The sequence below is a fragment of the Ranitomeya imitator genome, chromosome 6 (genome assembly GCF_032444005.1).
Source record: "Ranitomeya imitator isolate aRanImi1 chromosome 6, aRanImi1.pri, whole genome shotgun sequence".
Classification (NCBI taxonomy): domain Eukaryota; kingdom Metazoa; phylum Chordata; class Amphibia; order Anura; family Dendrobatidae; genus Ranitomeya; species Ranitomeya imitator.
The window spans coordinates 71,845,137-71,870,589 of record NC_091287.1 but is presented as its reverse complement, the minus strand read 5'-3'; the positions used below and the strand labels follow the sequence as shown (position 1 = coordinate 71,870,589).

At 46.1% G+C, this 25,453-nt stretch overlaps 1 protein-coding gene across 7 annotated transcripts in view; it reads right to left on the bottom strand.

The window, feature by feature from the left end:
* Positions 1 to 25,453, bottom strand: part of KMT2C (lysine methyltransferase 2C) — a 325,549-nt gene that overhangs the window by 81,375 nt on the left and 218,721 nt on the right. For all 7 annotated transcript variants that reach the window (XM_069729749.1, XM_069729752.1, XM_069729750.1 and 4 more), the window contains 8 exons: positions 19,483 to 19,621; positions 18,309 to 18,523; positions 17,388 to 17,461; positions 16,859 to 17,038; positions 14,228 to 16,759; positions 6,100 to 6,428; positions 4,088 to 5,772; positions 2,539 to 2,647 (listed from right to left, as the gene is read on the bottom strand). In XM_069729749.1, the coding sequence (XP_069585850.1) occupies positions 2,539 to 2,647; positions 4,088 to 5,772; positions 6,100 to 6,428; positions 14,228 to 16,759; positions 16,859 to 17,038; positions 17,388 to 17,461; positions 18,309 to 18,523; positions 19,483 to 19,621 (5,263 nt within the window). The remainder of the gene's footprint in view (positions 1 to 2,538; positions 2,648 to 4,087; positions 5,773 to 6,099; positions 6,429 to 14,227; positions 16,760 to 16,858; positions 17,039 to 17,387; positions 17,462 to 18,308; positions 18,524 to 19,482; positions 19,622 to 25,453) is intronic.

Genomic DNA, 25,453 nt, shown 5'->3' with positions numbered 1-25,453 from the left:
TGGATTCTAATACTTCACCAATTTTCATTGGTAGAATATTACTATCGCTCTGAGCCGCGCCCCCTGGGCTAAAGTACAACTCTCCCTGTCCCTGCAGGCCAGGTGAAATTACAGTTAAACCTTTCACCCGGCCTGCAGGAGCCCAATCCGCCCATGACGCATATGCTGCGTCACAGGTCGGAATGGCACAGGTTTTCATGACGCATACGCTGCGTCAAAGGTCGGGAAGGGGTTAAGCCAGGGAATTGGTCTTGTGCCTTTAAGAGGAGGGCATACTGTTCATGTGCCTGTAAGAGCAGGGCATACTGGTCATGTGCCTTTAAGACCAGGGCATACTGGTCATGTGCCTTTATGACCAGGGCATACTGGTCATGTGCCTTTATGACCAGGGCATACTGGTCATGTGCCTTTATGACCAGGGCATACAGGTCATGTGCCTTTAAGACCAGGGCATACTGGTCATGTGCCTTTAAGACCAGGGCATACTTGTCATGTGCCTTTAAGACCAGGGCAGCCACCGGGAGTTGCAGAGGTGGTAAAATCTCGCAGAGAGCGAGAAACGCCAATTCGGGGGGCGGAGCCACAGACACGATGTGGGTGGAGCCTTGAGACTTCCATGAATAGGCCCAAGCCAGGGCCTAAATTTCTGCACTCGGCGGGCGGTAGAAGTGAGGGGCATTGTAGTGGCCGAGAAAATTGAGCGTTCCCGTGACAGGCGAGAAGCGCCAGAAAAGCAGGTGGAGCCGCCTTAGTGCGCCATAGTGCGGGTGCGGCTTCCGGGAGAGATCGGTATCCCTGAAGGGACCCATCGCCCCTAAGAATCAGCCCAGGTCTGGCATCCCACGTCGCAGGAGAGGATACGGAGAGGCGACACTCTCCGTGCTAGCCTGTTGATGGTTCGGGGAGATTGGAACCTTGAAAGGATCCGTCGCCCCATTCGTCTGCGGCCTACACATCGTCCGAAGCCAGGGGCTAAATTTTTGCAGCCAGCCGGAGCGTTACCTCAGGGAGGTGGGCCACAGGGAAGCGGAGGCTGCATGTCAGCATGTGAATATCTCAGTGCAGAGGCCACAGCTGACTGGATCCATTCACCATCGGTGCGCGTCCGGGCATGGAGCCGCCGCGATGACTAGGTTTCAGCGCCGACGGAAGCGCGCGCACTCTACTGTTCTGCTGCAGGTCAGGTTTTGCAGTGTGGACAGTGCAGGGATAAAAGGTGTAAGCCTCAATCGACCATCCCTTTGCTAGGGAGCTGGAGAGGAACTGTCCGACCCTCCTTGTGTCATCCGCTTTAACAGTGGTGGGACAGTGGGAGCTGCTCGGACACCATAGAGAGGGGCCTTTGTACATCCATAGAGTTCAGTCCCCGGGTGGACAGGGCCAGTTGTCCGGCATTAGGCCTGGCTGGGGAAGAGGGTATGTGGAGGCGACACTCCATGTGCTCGTCCGTTCAGGATGCGGGGAGATCGGTGCCCTTGCAGGGACTCGTCACCCCTAAGAATCAGCCCAGGTTTGGCATCCCCTGTCATAGGAGAGGATACAGAGAGGCGACACTCTCCGTGCTCGCCTGTTGATGGTTCAGGAGATCGGAACCTTGAAAAGATCCGTCGCCCCTTTCATCCGTGGAAAAAATAAAATCTAAAATAAAAAATGTAAAAGGTAAAAATAAAATAGAGTTTTGGGTCTGAAAAGCAGACCGGTCCGTGTGCCTCCTACAGACACTAAGAAAGAACTGGTTATCTGAGAGCCAGCAGGAGGGTGTATACTGCAGGGGAGGAGAGAACTTTCTTTGTATCACTTAGTGTCAGCCTCCTAGTGGCAGCAGCATACACGCATGGTCTGTGTCCCCCAATGAGGCGAAGGAGAAATAAAGATGAAACAACCACAAGACGGATTTCATCAACCAAGGTATCATTTTATTCAGAATAACGGCGCCGACCTGACACTGTAGGTTACTGTGCACAATCCTGCTGACAGGCTCCCTTTAATGAAAAGGGTATTTTTTATTTTCTTCATTAGGTAATGGAAGCATATTTGCAGCAGTTTAGCTATTAAAAGGCATTTGCCAACTATAAGAACTCATTGCTAGTGATGAGCAGATTTACTCGTTACTCGCGATTTCCCAAGCACGCTCGGCTGTCCTCCGAGTATTTTTTAGTGCTCGGAAATTTAGTTTTTATTGCCGCAGCTGAATGATTTACATCTGTTAGCCAGCATAAGTACATGTGGGGATTCCCTAGCAACCAGGCAACCCCCACATGTACTTATATTGGCCAACAGATGTAAATCATTCAGCTGCGGCAAGAAAAACTAAATCTCCGAGCACTAAAAAATACTCGGAGGACACCTGAGCGTGCTCGGGAAATCTCGAGTAACGAGTATATTCGCTCATCACTTCTCATTGCCTATCCATTGGTGATAAGCTGCTGATGACCAGGACTATAAGATTGATGGAGACAGCTGAACACAGCGCTCTGTTCTCTATGTTAGTATATTTTCAAAACATAATATTTGCATGTAAATGAATCACAGACTTACCGGTTCATCACCATTGGTGGCATTCCCATGTTGTTTACCATGACTTTATTGATGCCTTTCAGAGCGACCATTTTTGCCTTCATTATAGGATCAGTGATGGCATCAAAATCTGAAATGGACAAAACACAAGAACATGTGAACTACTAAGAAGGAATATTTGCTACATGGATGTAAGAAGATTGGCAGCCACGATCAAACGGAGCAGCGGACGTGACTGGCTCAATTTTTACTAAGGCTGGGTTCACATTGCGGCATAAACGCGGTGTAACGTAGTCTGTTAAGGCCGCCATTAACTCCAATGTTGGACACATCGCTAGGAATGTGCCGTCATTGAGTGACGGACCCGGAGATGCAAGCTGCAGAGTTTCCGGGTCCGTCACTGCTATCGCAGATAGACCTAGCAGATGCTCTATCTGCGCTAGCGTGCTGCAATACTTACGTTTACAGCAGCCCGTTACCGTATGTGTTGAACGGGCTGCTGTAAACTCAGTGTGAACCCAAACTAGGGCAGTCTAAACTCGGCCTAAACCTCCTTTTATGATAAAAATAAAAAGCAACAATTGGAGAGTCGAAGCGGAAGGAATGTTGTACCCACTAAAGAAAAGTTAAATGGAAAAATGGAACCCCTTCCCTCCGAGGCAATTTTTAATTTTTGTGCCTTTGTTTCCTTTCTTTTACAACGAAAAGGGGTGATTCAAAATTGTATAATTTAATTTTTTTTATATTTTTAAAAACACCATTTTCATTTTTAGTTCCTTAGGGAACTTGAATCTTCAATTGTTTAATTTCTATATTCTATATCATGCAATACCACAATATTGCAGTCCATAGAGGGAGTGATTGTCTCCTATGAAGCTCAGCCTGAGGCTTCACAAGTACCGAGATAGCAGGCTCCCAGCAGACATGGGAACCTATTTATGGCCTGTGAGTGGGTCATGGGCATCAAGAGCGCCAACCGGATCACAATCATTAAAGGTGTGGTTCACTAGTGCACAACCCCAGCTTAATCAATTCAATGTGCACGATCTCCTTCCACGTTGCATCAACGTCCGTCTACTGCAGCTAAATCAGAGGCCGCTGGTTGGCTGCAGCCTCTGTATCGTCAGAGCTGACATTTGCACTGATGGAATATTGATGAGCTGCAGACAAACAGTGGCAGCTGACTGGCTGCAGTGGTCATGTGACAATACAATAGTAGGTCACCTGCTGGGAATCACTAGACTGCAGTCCTGAACTGTTAAAGCATGGGGCGGTCAGTGGTGGACAATCCTCTTAAATGTAACTGTCAGCGGCATTTATGGGGTTGACAGCAACGGTTGGAGCTAGCTCGGGTCATTGCTTTTGGAGACAGAAGCCAAGTATAACACAGCCAGAAGTACAAATCCTTTTTAAAAAGCTAATTTTTTGGTCTTTCTTTAATTACCTCATATTAATAAGTACTCAACAGAAAGAGAACATCACCAAGAAATTTGTAAAGTACAGTGGCAACAATTATATAACAAACATAAAAAGAATGAAGGAAGCTGTACTTTGATCAAAGCCTACTTACCAATATTTGGAAAAAAAGGCTCGGAGCGTTGTCGGATCATCGCTTGCATCTGCCTCTGTTGCTGCTGTTCTTGTCTTTCTTGATCTAGAAGATCTTGCAGTAATAAAGGCTGCTCCTCCAGTAGAAGAGGTCTCTCACGACTCTGTTGGAGCATTACTTGCTGAGCATTAGTGATGCCACCTGAACATGACAACGTCTGATTTAATGTTTCACCTGGGGAAAAGTTATTGGCTCCCTGCTGAGCAGTCAGAAAACCGCTGTTTGATGGTGATCCTTGGGTAAACCCATGTTTAAGTCTTGGTCCCATATCTTGAGATAGAGGGTGATCCACTACTTGATTAGGAGAGGTCATGACATTTTGTGGAATGGCCTGCATTACATTTAGCGGTGGAGCTGCCATGACTCCTGATGGAGAAACCAATTTTTCAACATCATTTAGTTCAGAGTTCTCATTTGATAGCAGGTTATCAAGTGCCGGTGAGGATTCTGGTACACCACAAGAGTTGATCGTATCTTGAGGAGGAACCTGCGATGGGTCATTAGGCTGCACAGAATTAGGAGCACTCTCCTTATCTCCTTTATCTGACCGTTCACTCTTACAGGATGGTACAGAGCAAATATCCTCTTCTAGTTGTTGAGTCACAGAGGCCTCCATAGTTGGCTCAGATTTAACATCCGGCGTCTTTGTCTTTGGTGATGCTCCATCTGTGCTTGTTTCATTAGTAACATCAGCCATAGTCTCGGGAATAGGATCAGATGCAGCCTTGGGACTTTCTTCACTGGCTTCTACAGTTTTGCATGGAAGCTCCAACTTTTCATCAATCGGAACATTAAAATCCAGGTCTTCGTTAAACATGTCTTTTTTGTCTCCGAGATCAAGATCTGGATCCGTATAAGCGATTATGTCAAACTTACCCGAGCGCAACAAGTCATCGAGTTGAGGATCATTTGCTTCCAGAGTATCTAAGCCATCTAGTTCAACACCTTTTGCATCATCTGGATCCAGATTTATGTTTTCAAGATCATCATCGTCTAAATCCTTAACCTCAACTCCATCTAAATCTTTTACATCAAGGTCTTTTACAGAAGGATCATCAGGGTCAAGTTTTTCTTCCAACTCACTCGGTGCTGAATTATGACTCGAACCCTTGTTTGAGGTCTCAATAGACAATTGAGTTTGCAAATAGTTCTCGGTCATTAACGGGTGCTCAATATCGTGCATCATGGCATGCGGATTTTGCAGAGTCATCAATTGTTCTAAACCATGAGGCACTTGATTAGAAAAACCAGGATGATGAGCACGGACTTGATCCATCAACCTTGGGCCTTGAAATTCTGGTCTAGGGAAAAAGCCCATTTGCCTCTGATGTGGCATAGGTTGTTCCATTAGATTATGAGATGGCCCGAAGAGAATCCTTGGCCTTCCGTCTGGAGGCCTGTGACGAAGTTCAATATATGGCTGACCCGATATATTATGCTGTTGAAGCTGCATTCCCTGGTGCGAGAAATGTGGTGCCATTCCAGCTGAATTTGCGATCGGTGCATTACTTAACGGTCTAGTCAGTTCAATTGACATATCCCTCCTCATCTGCTGTGGAATCCCTGGACCTTGCATTTGTAATGGAGGACCCAAAAAACGCTCATGACTGGGCACAGGACCAGGTCCTGGTATGGCATACACAAACCTGAAATGAAAAAAAGCAAGATTTACTGAATATTTTTCAAAACACTAAATAAGAAAATGTACTATATACAAAGTTAGTGTAAAACTACTGAGTAGTAACTGCTGCTACTTCATGACCAATATACTGAGCCACAGCAAAGGAGTGGTGTGAGCCAAAGGGCATTCGGAATTTGCTCCAAATTAGTAAATTTGCTATTTCTTTATATTATCCACATTTGGCTAGTGAAATCTTCAAGAATAACCACAAATACATGAAAATAATTTCACAAAGTGGCCATTTACATATACCAGACAACCAGGTACAGTGAAAATCAAGTACGTAACGCACCTATTTCCAGTGTGTGGTCTCATAGCCATATTAGCCATGTCGCCAGGAAACTGTGGTCTAGTGAACTGGCCATTCACAGCAAATTGAGTATGTTGCTCTTTGACAAAAACAGGAAATCGTGGGTTTCCTTTGGGGCCAAGTGCAGCGCGAATGTTGCCAGGGTAAGGAGGTGGAGGTCTGTTAAAGATTTCGTGCTGTCGATGGGCGTTGTCTTGCCACTGTGAGGGATGTCCACCCTGGTTCATCTGTAATGGATCTACTGGTTTCTCTTGTCGGATAGAATTCTTATTTTGTTGCTGTCTCAAAATCATCTCTCGTAACTTCTGACGCTGTTTAAAAAAACAACAACAAAAAAAAAGGAAAAATTCACATTCCCTATATGTCTGGTTGCACATACAATTGTATAGCTCAAGTTAGATTTCACAATGTTTCCATCACAAGGTTTACAGTGATTAGATACTAGGAGACAAAGCTTAAAACCCAAGTGACATTTTAAGCTTTTTCTGACCAATTTTTCAGATTATGCTTTTGTTTTTCCCACCCAAGTCATGTGCTGTAAACGCCACTGTCACAGATTGACTCCACTCGATGTTGTTAGAGGCAGATGATGGCTGAATAAAACAGCAATCATCTGCAGGCAAAAATACAATACGAAAAACCAATCCATCATATCAGCAAGGGGTTAGTAGCCTAAAATAAGGGTGAAACATTGGGAAACATGGTGAAAAACAGGATTTTTGGTTGCTTACCGTAAAATCTGTTTCTTGAAGCCTCCATTGGGGGACACAGGAACCATGGGTGTATGCTGCTGCCACTAGGAGGCTGACACTATGCAAATAAAAAAGTTAGCTCCTCCTCTGCAGTGTACACCCCACCGACTGGCATTAAACTCTTCAGTTAGTGAGAAAGCAGTAGGAGAAAAAACAAGGTTGAAAAACCATAACCACAAACTTGAGAACTGTAAACGTGAGAACAGTCAGAGAACATATAACAAAAACATTGGGAGGGAGCTGTGTCCCCCAATGGAGGCTTCAAGAAACAGATTTTACGGTAAGCAACCAAAAATCCTGTTTTCTTTATCGCCTCTCATTGGGGGACACAGGAACCATGGGACATCCCAAAGCAGTCCCAAGGGCGGGAAAAACAGACTTCCATCAGGTCAGAGGACTCACCACTGCCGCCTGCAGGATCCTTCTGCCTAGGCTGGCGTCCGCCGATGCGTAGGTATGGACCTTGTAAAATTCGGCGAACGTGTGGATGGAAGACCAAGTTGCCGCTTTGCACAGCTGTAGGGCGGAAGCCCTGTGGTGCACCGCCCAGGAGGCGCCGACTGCCCGGGTAGAGTGAGCCTTAATCCCAGGAGGGGGCACTCTGTTCTTGACCCGGTAAGCCTCCAAAATTGCCATTCTGATCCATCGAGCAATAGTCGCTTTAGAAGCCGGCTGGCCTCTGCGCGTGCCATCAGGAATGACGAAAAAGGAATCCGTCTTCCGGAAAGTGGACGTTCTGTCCAGATAGATCCTCACAGCCCTGACAAGGTCCAGCTTGTTCAACGATCGCTCCAGAGGATGAGTCGGAGCTGGACAAAAGGAAGGTAGAACGATGTCCTCGTTGAGGTGGAAACCACCTTAGGAAGAAAAGAAGGTGGGGGCCGGAAGACCACCTTGTCCTGGTGAATGACCAAAAACGGAGGACGGCAAGACAGGGCTGCCAGCTCGGAAACGCGGCGAATGGACGTGATGGCCACAAGAAAGGCTACCTTCCATGATAAAACTGATAGAGAAATCTCACTAAGAGGTTCAAAGGGAGAAACCTTCAGAACGTCCAGTACCAGGTTTAGGTCCCATGCCTCCACAGGGGCCCTGTACGGCGGGACGGCGTGGGCTACCCCCTGAAAGAAGGTCTTAACCTGTGGCCGAGAGGCCAAGGTCTTCTGAAAGAGGATGGAAAGCGCAGAGACCTGACCCTTCAGGGAACTAAGAGCCAGGCCCGAATCCAGTCCTGCCTGAAGGAAGGCCAAAAGAGAAGGCAGGGAAAAAACCATAGGCGGAACGCGGTTGGACTCGCACCAACGGAAGTAGGCCTTCCAGGTGCGGTAGTAGATCCTGGAAGACGAAGGCTTCCGAGCCTGAATCATGGTGTGAATCACCCGGTCCGAAAGGCCGGACGCTCTTAGAACCGCGGTCTCAACAGCCACGCCGTTAAACTGAGCGACCGAGAATTCGGGTGGCAGATCGGACCCTGGGACAGCAGATCGGGCCTGTCTGGAAGGCGCCAGGGAGCGTCCGCGAGAAGGTTGACGAGCTCCGCGAACCAAGCTCTCCTGGGCCAATCCGGGGCGATCAGGATGACCGGCACCCCTTCCGCTTTGATCTTCTTCAACAGTTTGGGAAGTAATGGAAGGGGTGGAAACAGGTAGGGCAGCTCGAACTGTGACCAAGGAATGGCCAGAGCATCGACGCCCACTGCGAGAGGATCGCGGGACCTGGAGACGAACTGCGGAATCTTCCTGTTGACTCGGGACGCCGTGAGATCCACATCCGGAGCTCCCCATCGAAGACAAATCTGATGGAAGACCTCCGGATGCAAGGACCATTCCCCTGCCGCGAGGCCCTCGCGGCTGAGGAAGTCGGCGGCCCAGTTTTCCACGCCGGGGATATGCACCGCGGATATCACCGGAACCGTTGCCTCTGCCCAAAGGAGGATCTTGAATACCTCGGCAAGGGCCAAGGAGCTCCGAGTCCCCCCCTGATGATTGACATATGCCACAGCCGAGGCGTTGTCCGTCTGGATCCGGACTGGAAGGCCCCTGAGGATCCTTTCCCAGTGGCGGAGGGACAGAAAGATGGCCCGAATTTCGAGGACGTTGATCGGCAGAGATGACTCCTGCGGTGACCAACGGCCCTGAACCGTCAGGTGGCGAAAAACCGCACCCCAGCCGATCAGGCTGGCGTCCGTTGTCACCACCTGCCAGTGAACCGGAAGGAAGGACCTGCCCTGGGAGATGAGAGGTGACGTCAGCCACCAGTTGAGAGACCGCCTGACCCGAAAGGAGAGTTTGATCGGTCGATCCAGGGAGAAGACCGACCTGTCCCACTGAAACAGAATGGCTTGCTGAAGGGGTCGCGAATGGAATTGGGCGAAGGGAATCGCTTCCAATGTAGCTACCATCCTCCCCAGAACCTTCATGGCCGAACGGAGGGAGGGAGGTCGAGGACCCTGGAGCAAGCGTATGTCCCGACAAAGAGTGGATCTCTTGTCTTTGGGAAGGAAGACTCTGCTCTGACGAGTGTCGAAAAGCATGCCCAGAAAGATGATGCACTGAGAAGGAATAAGGCAGGACTTCTTCCGGTTTACCAGCCACCCGAAACGGGCTAAGGTGTCGAGAACAATGGACAGGCTTTCGTGGGCCTGAGCGAAGGACGGAGCCTTGATGAGGATGTCGTCGAGATATGGAAATAGGACCAAGCCTCTGACTCTCAAGATGGCCATCAGCGCCGCCATGATCTTCGTGAACACTCTTGGCGCGGTTGCGAGACCGAACGGCAGGGCAACGAACTGAAAATGATCTCGTTGCACTGCGAAGCGCAGGAAACGGTGATGTCCGGGAAATATCTATATCTATTGAGCATAGAAACTCCTGAGCCTCCATGGAAGCAATTACTGAACGAAGGGATTCCATCCTGAAGTGTCTCAGGCGAACCCTCCTGTTCAGCAATTTGAGGTCCAGAATGGGACGAACTTTGCCGTCTTTTTTCGGTACCACAAAAAGATTCGAGTAGAAACCCGTGAAGCGTTCTTTTTCTGGGACGGGAACGATTACTGTTATGCTGTGCTATCAGGCAACACAGTGTGCAGTAATCAGCGCACATACAGTGATATGGCAATAACCCAAAAACAATAGAACAAGCTCTGAGACCTGGAATCTCTGCAGACTGCAATACCTGAACCTATCCTCACACAACTAAAAGCAGCAGTGGATTGCGCCTAACACTACCTATGCAACTCGGCACTGCCTGAGGAGCTGACTAGCCTGAAGATAGAAATACAAGCCTGACTTGCCTCAGAGAAATACCCCAAAGGAATAGGCAGCCCCCACATATAATGACTGTTAGCAAGATGAAAAGACAAAACGTAGGAATGAAATAGATTCAGCAAAGTGAGGCCCGATATTCTAGACAGAGCGAGGATAGCAAAGAGAACTATGCAGTCTACAAAAAACCCTAAAGCAGAACCACGCAAAGGGGGGCAAAAAGACCCACCGTGCCGAACTAACGGCACGGCGGTGCACCCTTTGCGTCTCAGAGCTTCCAGCAAAAGAGAATAACACAGCTGGACAGAAAAAACGGAAACAAAAACAAAGTAACACTTATCTAGCAGAGCAGCAGGCCACAGGAAAGATGCAGTAGCTCAGATCCAACACTGGAACATTGACAAGGAGCAAGGAAGACAGACTCAGGTGGAGTTAAATAGCAAGGCAGCCAACGAGCTCACCAAAACACCTGAGGGAGGAAGCCCAGAGGCTGCAATACCACTTGTGACCACAGGAGTGAATTCAGCCACAGAATTCACAACAGATTACCCCGGATTTGAGCAGAGAAGCGATGGCTGAGAAGAAGCCCGGAACTAGAGCGGGGTCTCTTGGAGGACGGGATTGGAAGAAACGATCCCGAGGTCGGGAAGCGAACTCTATTTTGTATCCGGAGGATACAACTTCCCTGACCCATGCATCCTCTACTGCAGAAATCCAGACGTCCCTGAAAAGGAGAAGACGGCCGCCCAATCTGGGAGTTGGGCTGGAGTCTTGCCGAGAGTCATGCCGAGGTGGATCTTCCAGTCCTGGGCCTGGAGGATCTACCCTGGGAGAAACGAGGACGCCAGGACGGAGTGGGCCTAAAGGACACCGCCTTCTTCTCTTGACGTGCCTGTGGCCTCTGTTGCTGCTGGGAAAAGGAGTTTGACGCAGCGAAGCGACGAAAAGGCTGAAAAGAACGAAACTGTCGTCTAGGAGGAGGGCGACGAGGCTTAGCCTGGGGGAGAAGAGAACTTGTACCCCCGGTGGCGTCCTTAATTATTTGGTCCAGCTGGGAACCAAAGAGGCGAGAGCCCTGGAAGGGCAGACTAGTAAGGGACTTTTTGGAGGACAAGTCCGCCTGCCAGGCCTTAAGCCAAACGGTCCGGCGGATGGCAACGGCATTGCTGGAAGCTTGAGCCGCACAAGACGCGACATCCAGGGAGGCGGAAACGAGGTATTCACCAGCGTGGGAAATCTGGTTGGCAAGTTCCGCTAATTGTACGGGAGGCGCCCCGTCCAGGATACCTCGCCGAAGATCCTTGGCCCATTTTGAAATGGATTTTGAAGCCCAAGTGGACTCAAAAGCTGGACATAGAGCCGCTGAAGCCGCTTCAAAAGCGGATTTCGCGAAGGATTCTATAACTATCGTTTGAATCCTTCAGAGATGCTCCGCCAGACAGTGGAAGCACCGTGTTGGTGGACAGCCTGGACACAGGTGGATCCACTGAGGGAGAGACCGTCCAATTGGCGGTAAGTTCTGGAGAAAAAGGATATAGCACACCCAGGCGTTTTCCCCTCTGAAAACGCCTAGTGGGGTTCTCTCTCTCTCTGGACAAGATTTCCTCGAATTCAGGATGAGGAGCAAAAAATTTAGAAGGTGGTTTGGCCCGTCTAAACGAAACCGCCTGATCTGCGGGTTCCGTAGAGGGATCCTTGATGCCACAGGTTTGGTTTATTGCCCCAATGAGGTTCTGTACGGTCTCACTCATGGTGGCGATTTGGCTAGGATCCAGCTCTGAAATATCCTCCGAAGGCGCATCAGATAATGCCTCGCCCGACTCAGGGGAGGAGGATCGGTGGGACACCAACCGCGGGGGAGGGCCAAGCGGCGAGATGGAGCGCGAAGAGGACTCAGACCGACGTTCCTGTCTGGACCTTTTGTGGCTTATCAAGGAGGGCTCGGGCGGCGGTTCCTGCGACCCGCTGGCCACTGCAGGGGTCTGCAGGGGTAACCGATCCAGCGCGGACACTAGGGTTTGAGATACCCGTGTTAAATCGGCCACCAATTGTGACAGAGAGGCGGCCCAGCCTGGGATGGGGGGGATCACTCTCGGGCGGAACAGCCGGGGGATCCTGGGCGGTGGGAACAATCGGGTTGCTGCAGGACTGACACAGCGGGGAGGACTGACCTGAGGGAAGTTTGCTGTTACAGGACGAACATGCAAAGTACGTGACTAAGGCAGAAGATGAAGAAGTCAGAGGACGAGAGCGGCCCCCTTTAGAGTTAGACATTTTGAAGAGGTCCCTGAAGAAAATGCCAGAAGGTTAGGGGACAGTGGGGCAGAGGAGGGTGTCAGTCTGCAGTGCAGAGCTACTCACGGCAGACGAAAAACCCCGGATACCAGGAGCTGCAGGCCTGGAGGAAGATGCTGTGGATCCCCAGCGCAGATGGCGTGCTGTGTTCCCAGCAAGAGCGCTCTGCGAAGTTCCCCCGGCGCAGGAGCGTGGCACGATGAAGAGAACTCGTGCCCTGAGCGTCCAGCAGCGGCGTGGAGGAAGGGGCGGAGCCAGCCGAGATGGCGCCGGCAGAGTTTGTCGGGCGGGAGAAAGCCCGCCCGATGATACCGGAAGTGACGGAGCGCGTCACCGGAAGTAGGCCCCGGGGGAAGCCGGGGCCTAAATTAGCGGCCGGTGACCGCTGAAATGGGTGCCGGCACCGAGGAAAAGGTGCGGGCGTCCCGTCTGACAGGCGCGGCAGCCGCCGCAGAAACAGCGGAGCGCCGGTGTCGGAAGTAGGCCCCGGGAAGAGCCGGGGCCTACATTAAAAGCCGGCCGCCGCAGGAGACGACCGTGGCCGCTGAAAAGGAGGGACTGCCGTGGAGATAAAAACAGAGCGGCTGTCTGTAGTGGGGCCGCGCCGCAGAGGAAAGGGTCTGGGGCACCGATTAGAGGTGCAGAGCCACCGTGGGAAGGTAGCGCGGCCGGAATTAAGAGCCGCCGCGCAAAGGATGGGCCCCGGAAATTGTCCCTAATTGCTGGTACAGGAAGGGTGCTGCCGCAGGAATAGCAGTGCGGCCGCAGAAATGCAGGAATAAGGGAATCCCGAGGTCCCCCAAATACTCACCTAATATCCCACGCCGTCTACTAACCTTAAAAACGTGGAAGATATTAGACGTCCTTGGAGCTGATGGACGTCCTAGTCTCCTCCGACCGACAGGCTCTGGAAGGCGAGTGGGTGGGGGACGGAGTCAGGACCGGACTTCTGAGCACGCTTGTGTGCTAGGATCTAGGTCCTGGAGAGGGATCTATGAGGATACGGGGTGGCAGTACACGCCGTACTCATAGTCCGCTTTGTGGGACTACAGGTGTGACTGTTCACCCTGTATCCCTTCCGAAAACCTGAAAAAGAAACGACGCACATTGAGGTAGATAAGGGTCTAATGAAAGACCCGTGTCCACCTCCTACTGACACTAAGCTAAACTGAAGAGTTTAATGCCAGTCGGTGGGGTGTACACTGCAGAGGAGGAGCTAACTTTTTTATTTGCATAGTGTCAGCAGCATACACCCATGGTTCCTGTGTCCCCCAATGAGAGGCGATAAAGAAAAATGAATAAAATGTGAGAAATACTTAACAGTTGAAGCGTACAATTACTTTCAGATATGTCCTTAACTTATCTCTAAGGGTATGTGCACACTTTCAGGATTTCTTGCAGAAATGTCCTGACAAAAACAGGACATTTCTGCCAGAAATCCGCATGCGTTTTTTTCCGGAGAATTCCCAATGCATTAATAGCAGGAAAAATGCGAAATATCCGCAAAATTAATGAACATACTGCTTTTTTTTTTTTTTTTTTTTTTTAGTGCAATGTGTTTTTTTCACGGAAAAAAAAATGCATCATGTGCACAAAAATTGCGGAACGCATTCTAAATGATAGAATGCATATGTATGCTTTTTTTATGCGTTTTTATCGCGAAAAAAAACACAAAAAACCCTGAACGGGTGCACATACCCTAAATCAAACAAAATCCCTAGCCAAGAGAGCAAAAGTTTAAATATGTAAATAAAAAAAAATTGTAGTATATGCATAATTGGTCAAGGAATTCATATCTACCTGTGTTGCTTTCTCTTCAGAGTCTGCCAGTGGCATGTTCAGAGAATTTTGTCCATCTGGCATACTAGCTGCTTGCTGAATGTTCGCAAACTGTTGGCTTTGAGGGCTCATGGCAATGTTGGTAGCTCCACTAAAAGCTTCCTCTGAAAATGATCTTTGTTGATCAGCTAGATCATGTGAATCATTAAACCCATCTCCAGTCTGCACATGAGGAGTCATTGGGGGCTGTTCAAAATTTTCCTGGCTATTAGAGGAATGACTAAACATGTCAGCACCTGGACCAGCCATTCGAGGATTTTGGGAGCTGGCGTCGGGCCTCAAATAGGAAGGCGGCAGAGAAGGTCCTCTGTTTTGTGTACCATGTCCAAATGACTCCTGATTAGAAATCAATCCTGAGCGGACCACAGAAGAACGATTAAAGTTATCTGGAACACCTGGCATGGGGGTTCTCGGAGATTGAGAATAAGGGTCAGGAAGAACAGGCCTAGGAGTTCTGTTTGGATGAGGAGAATAAGAATCGGTAGAAGGCCTTGGTGTCCCAGGGGACTGAGAATATGGATCTGACAGAACAGGTTGTGGTGTACCAGGGGGCAGAGAATAAGGATCCATATTAGTAGGTCTTGGAGTCCCAGCAGGGTGAGAATATGGATCTGAAGGCATCGGTCTTGGTGTGCCAGGAGGTTTACAATATGGATCTTGGGGCATAGGCCTAAGTGTTCCAGATGGTTGTGAAAAAGGATCCGATGGTACTGGCCTTGGGGTTCCAGGTGGTTGAGAGTATGGATCTGAAGGCATTGGCCTAGGTGTACTCGGTGGCAGTGAGTAGGGATCTGGAGGCATTGGCCTTGGTGTACCAGGTGGTTGAGAGTATGGATCTGAAGGCATTGGCCTGGGTGTACCAGGTGGTTGAGAGTACGGATCTGGAGGCATTGGCCTGGGTGTACCAGGTGGTTGAGAGTACAGATCTGAAGGCATAGGCCTTGGTGTACAAGGTGGCTGTGAGTACGGATCTGAAGTCACTGGCCTTGGAGTTCCTGGTGGATGAGAATATTGATCTGAAGGCATTGGCCTTGGTGTACCAGGTGGCTGTGAGTATGGATCTGAAGACACTGGCCTTTGAGTCCCAGGCGGTTGAGAATATGGATCTGAGGAAATAGACCTAGGAGTAGCAGGCTGTTGAGAGTAAGGCTCCATGCCAGACCTTGGAATTCCTGAAGAGGTAACAAAGACATCATGGTGTCTCTTATTCATAGTAGGCTGAGCAAATACATCTCCAACAATCGATCTAGGAGTAGGTGGTGACTGACTGTAGGGATCCATTGTTTGTGCAGATTGTCTTGGGGTAGCTGGCTGCTGAAGGTAAGGGTCTATGACTTGTGCTCTTGGAGCATTGGACTGTAAATATGGGTTATTTACTGGCCGTGGTGTTCCTGGAGGTTGTGCGTATGGATCCTGAGCATTTGATCTTGACAAAGACTGCGGGTCACTATGTTGCCGCATCAACCTTGGTGGATGAGCAAATTCATTTGTAGAGGAACGATGTGATGCCTGGTTATATGGATCATTTGAAAAATTCTCAGATGGGCGTGGTGTCATAACAGGCCTTTCATATGGGTCTGTAGATAGTCTACGAGATGCTGTTGGCAATGAGCTATAAGATTCCTGTGGTGACTGAGGGGGGCGAAGTGGTGTCTTAAATGGGGCAGGACTTCCAGGGGAAAGACCTGGAGTAGGGGTGAGTGGAGGCCTTGCATATTGATCTACTTTATTTTGCGCCATTGATTGTCTCTGAATCAATTCAGACCTGGAATTTTGTTTTGCAAAGTCATTGTTTGCGAAACCCAAAGGGCCATCTACAACCAGATCTGTGTTATGTGGGATCCTTGATGGAAATCCAGGCTTTACGAAATGTTCAGATGATATTATAGATCTTTGTGAATTCCCCAACCTCACCCCCAGATCACCACTGGATGGAGATGAAGAAGGATCTCTTATAGGTGATGGTTTAGTGTCCAAACCTTCATTTCCAACATTTCTTGTGGAGCATATATCAATAGGTGACCCGGAGTTCCTCCTGTGGTAATTCTGAACAGGTGGAGGTCTTGGTGTTCCAACCATTTTAGCATATGGATCCACAGGTGATGATGGCCGAGAATTTGAAGATCCAGGTGAGAAGATCATCTGTGGGGACTGCGGCTGAGACCCTTGAGACAGCTGAAGAGGGTCTTGCATCGAAATTCTAGTTGGTGTAGGTGGTGGAGCTTGTGGCTTCACAAATACATCATCAGAGAAGGAGGATGGAGTTTGTTTTGAAAAAGTGTCCTTATTAAAGGTCTGCTGAATTGGAGACATGTTTCCACTATTTTGCTGAGGAGACAATGGACTTTGTATTCCGCTGTTTGGGGTGTCACTTCCTGACTGACTCAAATGATGTTGGGATCCAAACTGCTGCTGTTGCTGCTCATTCTTTACTTGCTCAAGTTTTTGTGTTGCTTCAATCTTGGCTTGCTGTTTGCTCTTCTGGCGCATTTGCTGCAAAATCAGTGGTTGAAACAAAAATACACTGTGAGAATTTTTTATAAAAATATATCTGTAGGCAAAATTCAAATGACACACATGTTAAATATGTACCTGTCGAAACTTCCACTCCTGCTCGTGTTCAGATTCTCTCTGCCTCATTGGATCTTTAAATAAATCTGAATCAATGCGGGAGTTCAGTTCAACTATTTCATGCTGCTGGCGCTTTAAAGAGTCATTGGACATCTGTACTTTGTTGATTCGCAGAGCTGCTCGGTTATCTCTGGCCTTTTGCTGAGAGAAAAAAAAAATACATTTAGGCCTTTACAGTAATGTATTAAGGCAGAACTAGTGAACAGTTTAAAAGACAACATCATTTATGTTTATCCAAATATGATCTCTCGGTGCACAAAGATTATTATCCTACTTGGCAGCACATCTGTCTGCACAGGATGAGGTGCTGCCGAGAACAATAATGTTAATGTAGGCATGAAAAAGCCACTCACTTGGAAAACTTGCGTTTTGTTGGTTCACCGGTTGATTGCCAGCATGTTTACACATGTCGATAATTGGTGGACATGCATTCTGATGGATGTAATATCTGATTATTGCTTTGTCTACATGAGCGTTAAGGCTCACTTACCACATATGGTGCTCTTTCTTGTGAACTGGCTTTTCTCCAAAGTTTTGCAATTTGTTTCACTCTTGTGGACCAATCTACAAAATGTCAACACATGAGACACTATAATTAACAGAAAAATTGAACATGTATATGTAACGTACACACACACACAATAGGCAAGTTTAAAGGTACCATCACATTTAGCGACGCTGCAGCGATCTAGACAACGATGCCGATCGCTGCAGCGTCGCTGTGTGGTCGCTGGAGAGCTGTCACACAGACAGCTCTCCAGCAACCAACGATGCCGAAGTCCCCGGGTAACCAGGGTAAACATCGGGTAACCAGGGTAAACATCGGGTTACTAAGCGCAGGGCCGCGCTTAGTAACCCGATGTTTACCCTGATTACCAGTGTAAATGTAAAAAAAAAAACAAACACTACATACTTACATTCCGGTGTCTGTCCCCCGGCGTTCTGCTTCCCTGCACTGTGTAAGCGCCAGCCGTAAAGCAGAGCGGTGACGTCACCGCTGTGCTTTACGGCCAGCCGGCGCTCAGTCAGTGCAGGGAAGCAGAACGCCCGGGGACAGACAACGGAATGTAAGTATGTAGTGTTTGTTTTTTTTACATTTACGCTGGTAACCAGGGTAAACATCGGGTTACTAAGCACGGCCCTGCGCTTAGTAACCCGATGTTTACCCTGGTTACCAGTTAAGACATCGCTGAATCGGCGTCACACACGCCGTTTCAGCGATGTCTGCGGGAGATCCAGCGACGAAATAAAGTTCTGGCCTTTCTGCTCCGACCAACGATGTCACAGCAGGATCCAGATCGCTGCTGCGTGTCAAACAACGATATCGCTATCCAGGACGCTGCAACGTCACAGATCGCTAGCGATATCGTTGTTAAGTTGTTCAGTGTGAAGGTACCTAAACAGATCTCACCTGGAAACTCGTCTTTCAAGTTTGGGAAGTTAACGTTTGTATATAAAACAGGGGCCACTGTGGCCATTTCACCAAGTGCCTCCTCTTTCTCCCATTTCAGTGTACTCCGCTGTGCATTGGACATAGTATCTCCCTCGGTTTCCATCACAGGAGCTTGCGTTGGCCATACATTGGTCGGGTCGTTCACGATGCCATGATACACTGGGTTCTTATCCCTGGCAGGGCAGAGAGATAGGCATTTTTAGCAATGTGTGTACCTACAGTTAGTATTGGAATACAACAGCCACTTTACAGTAGCCTTAAAAAGTAACATGATTGTTACCAAACGTCCCTTGAAGAAGTGTAGAGGAAACGTGCGTTGGGGTGGAGGGACACGGCACTGATTCCACACACCTTGTAAGTACAATTTAGAGGTTTCATGCTGATATTCCATATGCTGCAATTTGCGGTCATTTTGCTCTTAAACTCAGGACTATTACAGGCCACTATAGCTGCCAGGTGGTGGTCTATGAAAGATATAGATACACAGCCTTTCCCTATTCTAGCATAAGCATTTCTCATGTAGCATGAATTTGCACACAGCATGGTTTAATATGAATAGGTGGTTTTCCTCTTATTGAACAATATCACATATGTAAATATTGTAGTAGATATTTTTCATTGTTGGTGTGTTTAATGGAGTCCTCAGCCATGAGAGTCTCACATTGGAGGTCACTAGATTATTTTTTACCGAACCAAAATGTAAAAATAAATAAATGTTAATGGATTGATATTAAAACCTTTTTCTATTTGTGCTTATTCTGTTGAACTCCCCCATGATGGAGGGATTATTGTGTAACGGACGGGATTGTTGCATGCATGTTAAACACGTTATATTGTTTGGATTATTGATTGATCAAACTAGCATCTGGTAGTAAGAAGAACAAAAACAAAGGAAATGAAGGATATATGAAGCTGGACATACGCATTAAATATCATTGGGATACACCAGCACTTTAGATTTTGACAAGCCACAGCCCTCCTTGCTTCTACAATTGACAAACTGCTGCCATAATGGCATTTCTCTTTTGGGAAGCACAACCGTTTCCTCTGCAATCAGATGGCCCATGGAATCATGGACAAGAGTGGAGTATGCCACAGACATCCTTTTAAAAAAAGTCAACATGAACAATACCTGTTATCTGCAAACGGTGGCTGTGTTAGCGGAGGGAAAGCACCGAGTCCACCGCCTGGTGCAAGAGGATTATGTTGCAGGTGTGCGTTAGGTGGCAACATGCCATTTACCATGGGCATTCTTGGAAAAAGGCCATCTCCTAAATAGATAGAAAATTAATCAATATGACTAAACACCAAACATCTTAATATGATACATTAAATGCATTCACAATTTTTCTGTAAGCTCTGTAAAAAAAAAAAAAAAGAAAATGCACAACATGCATTGAACTAAAAAAGTGAGGAATGTTGCGAAAACTTGTATGCAGAAGTAATGAAAGTTAAACATTGGACATATTAATGAAAATGCTATGTATTTCAAGAAGACGCAAACGTCATTTTAAAGTTTCTCTTGTAAAATGGAAATAAGCGAGCAGTTATAAGATCAGATACGCCACAGCTTGAAGAAAGGGTCTGAACTCGTAAGTACTAAGTAAACGATGTGGGGAAAAGACTACTAGAACGTGTCCTGAAAGTAGTGTTTACAGTCCATACATGGACCACTATGTCTAGTCTGACCGTCCGCCTGCCTCGATCTTAGAGACTTGCATGGGTCTATGAGGATGTAAGTTTGGGTAGGGAGACATGACGATAAACCGGGCATTGCGGACCATACGCTTTTGTAAACCCGGCCTTGTTCTAAAACACAAAACTGCCATTACACCCCAAAAAAGCAGAAATGCCTATACATGGAATGACTACAATCTCTGCCCTTGTTCTGTATTTTTTTTTTATTCATAAAGAAGCACATTGCTCACTGAATTGGGCTGTACTAAGCTGCATAAAGTCTTAAAAAAAAAGAAAAGCAGAATGCAACAAAACCTCCCCGGTATTGAAAGGAGTTATCCAAAGATATATTTTATAATACCAGTTGACCCATATTGGTCTTAAATTTTTAGAGATAAAAAAAACTTGAAAACCCTGCCGACTGTTCCTCTACTTCTCTGCCCATGTCCCTCTACATTCACTTCTTTTGAGGGAAAGTTACGCGACTGCTGCAGCCAATCAATGGTCGCTCATAAGCTGCAGCAGTCACTTTCCGTCCATGCAAATCACCTATGAAACAAGAAGGACGCTCTAAATACTGACCAAGTAGTGGAGGAGCCATTAACTGTCCATCCCAAAAAAGAACAGAAAAAACCACAAACCAGGAACTGCATGAAGGGGCTGCAGGCAAATCCATGCCATGTGAAACCTGTATGTCACACCTTTACTACATTTACACTTTTGTTGTTGTGTGCCGAAGAAGCAGGACTGCTTAAGGGTATGTGCACACGTATCTGTGAGGGCTGCGGATTTTTCCGCAGCGGATTTGATAAAGCCGCAGTGCAAAACTGCTGCGGTTTTTACTGCGGATTTATTGCGGTTTCCGCTGCAGGTTTACACCTGCAGTTTTCTATTGGAGCAGGTGTAAACCCACAGCGGAATCCGCACAAAGAATTGACATGCTGTGGAATGTAAACCGCTGCGTTTCCGCGCATTTTTTTCCACAGCATATGCACTGCGGATTTTGTTTCCCATAGGTTTACATTATAGGACAACACTACCGCTTAGGCATTGGTATGACCTCATCTGGAGTACCCAAAACAGAACTGCACACTAGTTCATAAAAATTATGCCATGGACTTAGAAAAAGGGAGACAGAAAAGTGACAAAACTGATAAGGGGCATAAGGGGCACTTGTGAGATAAGATTAAAAGATTAACCCCCGAAACGACCAGGGGCATTTCCATTTCTGAGTTTCTGTTATTTTTGCTTTCCATCTTCCCAGAGCCACAACTTTTATTTTTCCAACAATATGGCCATGCGAGGGCTTGCTTTTTTCAGGACGAGTTTTACTTTTTAACGACACCATTGGTTTTATCGTGTACTTGAAACCGTGAATATTTTTTCAAGTGAGGTGAAATTGCAAAAAAAAAGTGCAATTCCACAATGCTTTTTTTTTTTTTTACTATGTTCATTAAATGCTAAAACTGACCTGCTATTATGATTCTCCAGGTCATTACGAGTTTATAGACACCAAACATGTGCAGTTCTTTATTATTTACATGGTGAAAAAAAAAAAAATACAATAGCTGATGTTTTTATTGATACCATTTTGGTGTTTATACAATGTTTTGATCACCCATTATTGCATTTTATTGTAATGTTGCAGCAACCCAAAAAACTATTTTGGTGTTTTGATTTCTTCTTTCTTGTTATGCCGTTTACTGATCGGATTATTTTTATATATTGATAGATCAGGCATTTCTGAGAGTGCGGCAATACAGAAAAATGTGTATTTATTGAAAAAAAAAAAAAAAAATAATTATATATATATATATATATATATATATATATATATATATATATATATATATATATATATATATATATATATATATATATATATATATATATATAAGAAAGGCTCATTTGTAGCCGAAACGTCGCCCATACATGTGGGTTGATTAAAATCCTGCACATTTTTCCACTGAAACAATGGAGTGTTGCCTCTTTTTTGGAATTCTATGAAGTTTGTATAATTATTGGACGGATGGTCTAGGGGCCTTGCACCCGAAGATAAATATTTATACTGTGCTGTATATATATATATATATATATATATATATATATATATATATATATATATATATATATATATATATATGCAATCATCTGATGGGCAGACAAACACTGTCTCTATGATGAGGAATATGTTTGTGCTTCGGAGTGACCTGTGGTCCGGTCTTTCCTTGGTTTCTGTGGCTCAGAGCAGGAAGATCAGACTCTGCCTACAGTCCTGACTTGGAGCATGGGCATATCATTAACTGAAAACTTCCAACACTGATTAAACAAGAACCACAAGACAGATTTCTTCACCCCAGGTATCATTTTAATCAATTGGATTTATTCATAAGTGGTTTTAAGAGCTGTACAATTTTCTCTTGTTCAGATATTCAAAATGTTTGCATTTTTTGTGATATGTGGGGAGTATCTTTGTTACTTTCATATTTTATTTTTAGATTTTTTGAAAATACTGTTGGGAGAATAAGTGTCCATTTTACACTTTTTTTTTGTTGTGACCACAAAAAGGCCACTAAAATACATTTCATAATTGGTCCCTTTTCCATAACAATTATTTTTTCATGTCGGATACTTCCCCCTTCCCCCCCGACTTGAATGGGGCTAGAAGTTTTGGATTGGCAGCGTCTTTATTTGAATTTATATTTTTCCTTGTTTTTATGCTTTTTTTTATTTTTTATTGTTGCACACATTTTGTCCCCATAAGGTCATTAAAAACCTTTGAGGGGCATTTCAACATTTAAATACTTTTTTCTTACATTTTATTTCCCATGTAACAAGCTCGGACATTCATAGTCTATAGGCTGTCCAGGAGGTAAAGGGGTTTTTCTGTATTGACGACCATATAGCTAAATTTATCTTGGTAAGAATGTGCCACCTACACACCACAGGTTCCTAGTATTTACAAGCTGCTCGTGTTCTGTCTGCAATGATGTGATGTCTATGAAACATGTGATCGTGGTAACCAACTAGCAGCACACTACATGATTTTAGCAGGGACCGGACGTATTAGGCCTCAAGGTTGGGTTCACACTTATGGCCACACAGCAAGGGAGCAGAGACTGGTCAGATATGCAGCTGAATTCTACATGTCCACGTGGTAAACTATTGATTAGGCCGGGTTCACAAGTCCATGTGCTTGGATTGCCATACCAGCCCCAGTGGCAGGGTTCCTGACCTGGGCCATGTGCCTCTTACGCACACACGGTGCAATTAGCTCAGGTCAGTAGTCCCAGGCCAGGCATTGAGATCCATCGGCAGTCCGTGTTTCCAGGCCTTCGCTGTATAAACATGGGGTTATGTACAATGCAACACGTTAAGCTGCAATCCGTCAAACTGAGAACGGTCGGTCTGCCACACAGATGGTGCTTCTTGGCCGGGAAGTGTGATCCCACACCAAGAGGTCCACAAAGAGACCGATTTCGGTCTGTTAATCAGCGTTGTTCATTCACTGGCCTGTTTACACAGGCCAATGAATACTGATGGAAACAGAACTACAGTACTATTAATTCGATTGTTCTGCTGCCACGCAGCTTGCATACTGTCGGCAGCACATCTTCTTAAATGGTGCGATGTGCTGCCATTAACATACTAAGTCTTTTGTGGTTTGACAGACGATTGCAGGCATGTTTACAGGGATGATAATGTGGATTAAGTGTTAACAGAAATGCTCGTTCACCAATTGTACACTTCTCTAACTGCACTTTTAAATTATGAAAGGAGATTTTCCCATGAGAAAAAACCCCGTGCCAAATTACTAAATTTAGGCCTTGCTCAGGAGGCCATATTTTAAGTCTGCCTGCTATCCTTGCACACAATCCAAGCGTACACTAACCTGGTCTGTTTAACGTACCAAAACACTGCATGTGATTACAGGTAGTGGATGGGCACACGGAGTTGTGGACATGACTGACTAATTTACCTTTGTTTTTTTGTTTTTAACAGCAGTTTGACCTCGGTCTAAGAGAAATTAACTCACCTGTGCAAAATAAAAGAAAATTCGGTCCAAGCACAGACTGCAATGAACAGACCATATGGAGCCTCCGACCTCAACAGCCTCATATATAACTATGAGGAGGCTGTTGAGCTCGGACAGAGTTTCACGGACGTCTGCATTAACCCAAAAGTTTTCCAAAACTGTCCAGACCCCTATCAACTCCACAAATGGAAGGACCATCATATAGAGACTCAAACTAGAAAGTTTGAAAATAAATTTGCCATTCTTTCTGCAACACATGAAACTTCTGTATGATAACTGAATTAATAGTGACATTTACAACCGATATGGCTGACAAAATCAAACACAAATGGAGATATCAATGGAGGACATCTTTTATGGCGCTGTTGCCTATGCCAGGTGATTTAAGTGATCTCCGCTTGCAAGAAGCAACTCTCTGACCTGTTCCTGAAATGAAAGGCTTGAGTCCTCTTAGGATCATTTTCTATTTAATTATCCAACATTTACAACATGTAAATTTAGGAAAAGCGATGTACAGGGTGGGCCATTAATATGGATACACCTAAATAAAATGGGACTGGTTGGTGATATCAACTTCCTGTTTGTGGCACATTAGTATATGGGAGAGGGAAACTTTTCAAGATGGGTGGTGACCATGACGGCCATTTTGAAGTCAGCCATTTTGGATCCAACTTTATTTTTTTCCAATGGGAAGAGGGTCATGTGACATCAAGATTATTGAGGATTTCACAAGAAAAACAATGGGGTGCTTGGTTTTAATGTAACTTTATTCTTTCATGAGTTATTTACAAGTATCTCTGTTTTCAGCCATTGACATGTCACAGGGGTTAACACGTGAGGAGCTGATAGAAATTGTGTTGATGTCTGGTGAACGCAGTACCCGAGGAGCAGATAGAAATTGTGTTGATGTCTGGTGAATGCAGTACAAGGGTCATTACAGGAGATTTCAATGCAAGACACCCTACGCAAGAAAACGGTCACCAATCCAATGTTATTTAGGTGTATCCATATAAATGGCCCACCCAATAAAGTTTGCCTCATCACTGAACATACAGGTCCTTCTCAAAAAATTAGCATATAGTGTTAAATTTCATTATTTACCATAATGTAATGATTACAATTAAACTTTCATATATTATAGATTCATTATCCACCAACTGAAATTTGTCAGGTCTTTTATTGTTTTAATACTGATGATTTTGGCATACAACTCCTGATAACCCAAAAAACCTGTCTCAATAAATTAGCATATTTCACCCATCCAATCAAATAAAAGTGTTTTTTAATAACAAACAAAAAAAACATCAAATAATAATGTTCAGTTATGCACTCAATACTTGGTCGGGAATCCTTTGAAGAAATGACCGCTTCAATGCGGCGTGGCATGGAG